This window comes from Alternaria atra, assembly GCF_907166805.1.
Source record: "Alternaria atra isolate CS162 genome assembly, contig: 25, whole genome shotgun sequence".
Lineage (NCBI taxonomy): Eukaryota > Fungi > Ascomycota > Dothideomycetes > Pleosporales > Pleosporaceae > Alternaria > Alternaria atra.
This window is the reverse complement of record NW_025091323.1, coordinates 806,925-814,617: the sequence shown is the minus strand read 5'-3', so window position 1 is coordinate 814,617 and position 7,693 is coordinate 806,925. Positions and strand designations below refer to the sequence as shown.

Sequence of the window (7,693 nt, the reverse complement as noted above, 5' to 3'; positions counted from 1 at the left end):
TGACACCTCGGTGCTTCCGGGACACTGTTGAGCGAGCAACACCATGTTTCTTGGTTATCTCTGTATATCGAAAATCTTCGTCAGGGTTAAGGGCTTCTTCCGTAGACATCGTGGCGTTGAGAGATGGGGCTGTTAGAGTGGGGATGAAATCGCGATCGCGTGCATTGAGTGCACGGACACGGTAACTGATTCACTCAGTGCTTGACAGGAAGGGAGCTGACGTTAGTGTAGTGGGTAGCCGTAACTTCATATTATCACCCTCTCTCATTTGCCGTATCGTAGAAACTATATAACGCCAAATGGATAGCTCACTACAGTGGGGATGCTGAGAAACTACAAAAAGTGTGGCACGAGCGAAAAATTCATAAAAATCCATGGGGATCTCTGGATCACGTAAGTCTGCTTCGACCTTTCGTGTAGTGATGATGATGCAAGATGGATATAAAAGTCGTCGATATGAAATGCCATGCACAGAACGGAGTTCGCTGGCCGAAGATGGTCCACATTATTAGAGTAGCGTCGTTGATCGTGGGCCCACTTTTGCAGCCCCCAATGATTTCCCAGTAAGGATTTCGCAATTATCCGCAGGCGCAGGTAAAGCTTATGCATGTTTTCAGACACATCCTTAAATTGAACGCTGTTTTCTGAAATCGATCGTCTCCATCATTTTGGCTTCATGACAGCGACCTGCTGCCTCCGCTCTTTCCCGTGTTCGGTTCCTACAGCCATGAGAGCCCGATCTCGTTCCCAGTCTTGTGCCCATTTGAATGGTCCCGCAGGCAGTCGCTTAGCTCCATTTTCGGGCCACGTCAGTGCAGCGATAAGCGCATCGTCGAGCACGGGCAACGCGCCATGGGAATAATCAAATTTTCCACCATAGCGTAACGGAATGTTGTCATGGTCAATGAACTCCGTCATCTTAGCTAGAGCTTCGGAGGACGAAACGAAGATGATCTTTGCCGCAGTGACGGGGTCGATCCACCCTTTAATCCAGCCCCATACGTTTGCGAAGTAAGATGGCGCGCCAATGACCTGAATACTGGTCAGTAATTGAAAAGTTTGAGAATGTTTTTGGCCTAGGAAGGCACTCACCCAAACTCGATCAATCACCTCAGGGTAGCTTGTCGCAAGCAGTTTGCTGATATCCTGGGTGTACTTCCTCAGGCTCCAAGCTTGCTTCAATCCAAATGTCGAGATGTCTACGATGTATAAGCACGAAGAGACAGGAGTAGTGGTGCCTGTACAAGCAGCCGCCATCGAGCAGAGCGGTAGTACAAATCGCGTCAACCCATCATGAACGGTAAGTGCGCGAATCACTTCATTCGCAGACCCCGTGTAGCTCTTCATCCTCTGGGCGTCAAGGTATGAGATGTCAAAAAAGCAGATCGGAAGTCCTCTTCTGTCTCTTCTTCCAGTCCAATGCGGGTACTGGAACATGTCAATCAATGTGAAACGTTTACTGTAAAGCACGTACAAGCTTTTTTGCTTCTTCGTACTCCTGGACATCGATGTGGTCGTACCCTTCGATGATACCGTTCAATCGGTGTAACTCACGTGCGTGCGCGAACTGAGCAAATGCACTATCTACATCGAACTTGCGCGCACGCAAGAACCTCCTAGAAGCTTGTCAGCACGTTTTTGTGTAAGGCTTCTGAAGGAAGACGTACAATATGGTGACATTGTCGCTAGTGCCGACATGATTGTCTCTACTAGCCGTATTCGAATGATCGAGAAAACCAGAGTCACAGCATTTATCTTTAAACTGTTGAAATGCTTGCAATTCTGCAGGCGCCAAGGTAGCTTCAATACGATAGTGAGTCTGCACGGGTTCGTCAGTGAAATGCTGCTGCGAAATCATTATTTTTGGAGTGTTGTGGTGCAGTGAGCGTGCAGGCGGATACGATCTTTATTACCGTGTTGCCACTGCCAGTGTTGCCAAAAAGCAAGTTGACTTGCTTGCTTGTTCAAACTTGCTTGGTTCATACCAAGCAAGCAAGTCAAGTCAGAGCTGCACAGCGAACCAAGCAAGTCAAGTTAGCGTGCCTTACTTGCTTGACTTGCTTAGTTTACTTGGTTAAATTAACTATAATCGACTGTATAGCAGATCTCGCGATGCTTTTTTAGCCTTGCAGTTCTTTTTAGTGCTGCAACTACCTCAGCTATTTCCTAAACAGGCTACAATAGGCTACACAGCTGCTAAAATAGCTTAGCGCCCTACTCCTATCCTAACCTCAGCCTTGTTTTAAAGCCTGTCGCGATTTCTATTTTCCTGTATTGACGCTTCTTTCTGGTGTTTTCAACTGCCCTAATATGGCCAAACGCCGTGTACTACATACCTCTTCGAGTAGTAAACGTTTGAGAGTAGCTGCTGCTACCAACGACGTCATCTCAACTCCTGCGGCCTCATCTTAGCTAGCATCTCAGCTAGCATCTCAGCGTCGATCGCCTCGTAAAGCCCTCGCTGCCGTAAGCCAGGCTACTGTCTCGTCGCTAGTCCCTACATTTAAGTCGCAGTTTTTGGAATCGCATGTAGAGGATAATATTGTTGCGCCTACTAAGGGTAGCAGGGCTGTTACGGTGGCTACAACTAAGGCTAGAGACAAAGATAATAGCCAAGATAAGATAAACAGCGCTGCTGATAGCTTTAACGGCATTAACTAGGCTCGTTTACCTAGCTACATAAAGCTACTAGCGGGCTCTAAGCGTCCTAAAAGCTAGATTTTTCAGTATAGCTACTGCGTTGTTAAGCGCCAGGCTACTAATTAGATCTGGTTTGTGTGCAAGTACTGCTACATCTACAAAACTATCGACGCTGGCGGTAGTGGTTTGTTTAATATTACTCAGGCCACTACTGTCACGATGTTCCATCACCACAGGATTCCAGCCACAGACTGGTGAGCCACCGGGAACCCTTCGGGGCACCGTCGGATCACACCAGCCACAATCACGTGACGTAGGTATATATCATCCCTCTGAGGGATAGCTCCTCAAGGATTCGTCTCAATACAAGCCTATACCGATATCTCAGTGCCTGCCCAACTCTCCTCACAATTCGAATCCTTCTCACCCCCTTGTCGGACGGACAGTCGTTAAGATATCCTTTTCACTCCATTTCAAACACTTCGCTACAAGTGTTCCCATAAAAAGCCGCGAAAGATGAGCTCTTCACGCAATACACGAGGCAAACAAGCTGCCCGTCGGGCACCGACACCTCCCAGACCGGGACCGCAGCGTTGCCAATCAATCCGCGACCGAGCAACAGGCTCAACGCGAAACCACCACGCAAGAGGATGAACTCCTCCAGCGTGAGACACCTGGGGGTTTTACCACCGCAACGAGCCCGAGGGCCGTCGCGATAATGGCGAGACTCCTCTGGGGGCCTGACCCAAAACCCCTGGGACCCTCGAGCGAGGCGCCTGAATTACTCCCACGGGGGGCCAACCCTTGATCCATCGATCAGCGGCGGGGATCATCCTCTCCCCCGTCAGCACGGTTTGATGCGCATATGCCCCGAAATGCTGCAGCGTCGATACCATCCTTCCATGATGGGATAGGAACAACAACAACGGCGAACCCTGGCTCACCCTTGGGCCGTCCATGCCCGGACACCAGCCCTGGCCCCCAAAGATTGGGTAGCCCAAGTAACAAACGCCCTTGGGAAGCCGAAGAAGAGGCGAACCGAGGCGCCTGGCGACTCCGCAAAAGGTAGCCACTCCCAAACCTCCTCCTACGGCTCGGGCGTCGTCGGAGAGACAACGGAAACCCAGCAGCACTACGGTGACGCATCCAAACTGCTGAGGGCCCTAAATGCGCCACTCCTCGGCTAAACTGGGGACACTGGCAAGTCACACCCCAGCAGGTAGACCAATGGATCAGAGACGTCAGGGCGTCTTTGAGATGGCTGCCGTTCACGAGGACAGCCATCCAGGACCCTTTGGGCCCTAGGTACTATCCCCCATTCGGTGACGAGACTCCTCATGCAACGGTTCAGGGACGGACCACCGAAGGGATGGGATTGGGTCAGAACGGGGAGCGCAACCTCGTTCAAGATCCCCTCCTTACAAAGTATGATAACTATGCAAGTTCTTAACTCGTCTGGAAGGACACTGATTCAGTAAACACTTTCTGCTAAAAGCTAGCAGAGGGAGTCCTTCTCCCGCAGCTTCTTCAAAACACCAGATAATGAGGATGATGATGAAGCCAAGTCGCCTTTGTCTGGGCCAAGATCCCAGACATCATGAGGCGGGGAAATGCAGCGGCACGGCGGGTTGGCTTACACCTGGATAGACTTCAGCGAGCACTGCGCAACGCAGAGACGCCAATGGCACCATAATCGCCCCCTTTATCAGGGTGGCTCCGATGGCTTTGGCGGACGTCGAGGCAAGCGTCCAAACCCCCAAACTGACCAAGGTGGCAGAGGCAAGATCAAGCCTTCACACAGCCAGGCGAACCTCCCAGGCCCGCTCCGACGGTGGGCCGAAGGTAACCGTCCATTCACCCCAATATTCCTCAACCAGGGTATGGAGATCGTCGCCGACAGCAGTCACGATGTAACGCACACCAAAAAGCAAGAGGACCGTCAAGACGGCAACAACCTCAACCTCATTGGAAACACGCAACCGAGACAACCAGGGCAGATTGATAAAACCTAAGACTCGGAAAGCCAACCCCTAGTCGAAATCTATTGCCACTGGGGAAGAACTCTACGGAGGCAGCGCATCCCCGAGATGTAGAGGTAAACTCCCGCGGCCCGGGCAGTGCCTCTCGAGCTTTTTCGACTCTGGGCTGGATTAACATCATCAGCCTCCGAGCCAGAACGCCATGATGGAACCCACTGTTTCATTCCGCCCGACGGCGGGTTCCTGACGACCAGGAACTGCGGCTTCAAACCGTACGATGTCACGAATGCAGCGACGACGAAGGAAACTCCCAAAACCGTGGGCCCCAAAAGATTCTGCAAGCTTAAAGGGAGACATGGTTTAATTTATCCGCGATGCCGATCCCAGATCCCGTTTCCCCAAGGGGACGTTCCGATGGGGGCCCCGGGGCGACACGGACCGAATCCAAATCACCAACCCACGACCTCTCACGACATTGCCAAGGGAGAACGAGCCTACGTGCACACCGGGGACTGTCGTGCTCAACGATCTCGAACAAGTCAGGAAACTGCTCGAGGCCCTGAAAGCAAAAACGCCTGAAACTCCGCCGCAGCGGACCAAGCGGCGACGAGATCAGGGATGATGACTGGACGACCGTCGAGGCATCCTGGGTCAAAACCTGGGTAGACAGGACAAAGCCCACCTCGACAAGTGCATCGCCGACGCACCAGATCTGGCTGGCCTCCCTGGGGAGGCCACCCACCCCTTGTGGCAGCGGTATTCAACGGAGACCCTCAGCGTGCCGCAGTCCCTCCGCAAAAGGGCCGCTCTCTCCCCGATGGGGAGGAGAGTCCACCAGAATCCCACCTGGCAGACGATGAACCAGATCCTGAAGAACTGAAGCACGTCCCGAGCAAGCTACATCACAGATGGCTAGCCTTCAGCAAGCGGCAGACACGCATGGCCCGCCCGAACAGCGAATACGATCACGCGATAAAGATCGGGAGGGAAGAAGATCCCAACCTCCGATATACAACCTCTCCGGCAGGGAGCTGGAGATACTACGGAATACCTCGCCGCGGCGCGGGGAGAGGATGGATCAGACCTAGCAAGTCGCCGGTCGGAGCACCCATCCTCTTCGTCCCAAAGCCCAGATGGCACAATGCGATTGTGCGTCGACTATCGTGGCCTTAACAAGGTCACGATTGGACGTACCCCATCCCGCTCGTCAGCGAGATGTTAGACCGGTTGTCAAAAGCTGCCATCTACACCAGAGCTGGATCTTCGCGACGCCTATCATAGGCTCCGGATCCGGGAGGATGAAGGGAAAGGGCAGCTTTCAAAACCCGATACGGGCATTACGAGTACAACGTAATGCCGTTCGGTCTGGCAAAGCCCCAGCAACTTTCCCAGTCCTATGTCCACCGAGCCCTTGAGGCCTGGTTGACCGTACCTGCGTGGTATACCTGGACGACATCCTCATCTACTCCGGAAATGAGGCGGAACACGACCGGCACGTCGAAGAGGTGCTGGATCGACTGGCCCAATGGGGGTTGTTTTGCAAGGCGAGCAAGTGCGCCTTCTCAACGAAGTCAGTGGAGTTCTTGGGCTTCATTGTCACCCCAGGCGGCGTCGTGATGGACCCAGCGGGGTGCAGAACAATACAGAATGGCCAGAACCAACGGGATATAAAGACATCCAAGTCTTCCTGGGGTTCTGCAACCCTACAGACGGTTCATCTATAATTACTCCGCTATTGTCCGCCCGCTGGTGGACCTCATGAACGCGCCCAATCACCGCCGACCCCGTACCAATCCCGAAGCGGGAGAAGTTCGGAAGAAAAGGCGAAGAGTCGCAAAGGGCCAACCAAATGGTACCTCCTTGGTCATGGCCCGAGGACCCCCAAAGAGGCTTTCAGAACACTGCGACAGAAGTTCACGGAGGCCCCGTACCAACACTTCGACCCAACCAAGCCAGTGATGGTGCTAACTGACGCATCTGACTTCGCTATGGCAGCGATCCTCCTCCAACCCACGAACACAGATGTCCCCACGGAGAAGCACTGGAAACCGGTGGCCTTCTGGAGCAAGAAGTTCACCGGCCCGTCACTGGGTGGCACACCACGACAAAGAACTATCCGCGATAGTTGAGGTCGTTCAAGACGTGGCGGCACTACCTCGAACATGCCCGTCTACGATCCGGGTACTCTCCGATCACAACAACCTGAGGTACTTCATGACCACGAAGGAACTCCCCCCCAAAAGCAAGCGCGCTGGGCGGAAGAACTGGCCAGGTTCGATTTCGAAATCGAATACAAACCCGGGGCCGACAACCCTGCGGACGGCCCATCAAGGAGACCTAAACTACGCCCAAGGCCTCCGGGTTGGTGAGCAAAAAGCACTGCAAGATGCCATGCTGCCAACCCTCCAGCAAAGCTTCGAATATGGACCATCCGGATGTCCATGGCTTCTAACTACTCCGGAAGTACGGGGCAGCGAACCCCCGATGGGGACCAGAGCGGTCCCGTCAACCATCCGGAACACTCGCCCCGGGCTGGAATTCCCTGCCCGTTGTCAGACCCCGGCGATGAGTCGCCCGTCCTACCTGCACTCAACCCACGGGCAAAGAATGCCAGTGCGAGGGGGAAACCTACAAAGCTAGGGGAGAGAAATTTGATGTAGCCAAGGCCTCCTCCAAAGCCTTGACAGCAAATACCTCTCGCCGAACAGCCTGGCGCATGAAGCCGCGCAAGGCGATGACGCCTTCGCACTGGAACCCCCAGACCTCCTACTCCAACACATCAGACTGGTTCAGGAACGTGATCGGGCCTATCACGGGAACGAAGCGCTGACGCGTCGAGCGGAGGGCGAGGCGAATAAGACAGCCAATATGTGGGAAGTTGACCCACTGGCATCTTGCGCAGGAACGGGAAAGTGTGGATACCCGAAGACGCGGGCACCCCGCGCGAACCCCCTCATAAGGAATCACGATGATCCTATGGGCGGACACTACGGCGTCGACAAGACGGTCGCGGTCCTCAAAATGAAGTACTAGTGGCCACATGCGAAGCGCGACGTCAGTGAATACATCCGGCG

General features: G+C 53.7%; 1 protein-coding gene across 1 annotated transcript; it reads right to left on the bottom strand.

Annotated features, from left to right (window-relative positions):
- Positions 1 to 663: 663 nt before the first annotated feature.
- Positions 664 to 1,858, bottom strand: ALTATR162_LOCUS5257 (uncharacterized protein; the record flags this gene model as incomplete). The annotated part of the gene is made up of 4 exons (XM_043312876.1): positions 664 to 1,032; positions 1,093 to 1,428; positions 1,475 to 1,616; positions 1,668 to 1,858. The coding sequence occupies 4 exons, from the start codon at positions 1,856 to 1,858 to the stop codon at positions 664 to 666; spliced, it is 1,038 nt and encodes a 345-aa protein (XP_043168811.1).
- Between the last annotated feature and the right edge of the window lie 5,835 nt (positions 1,859 to 7,693).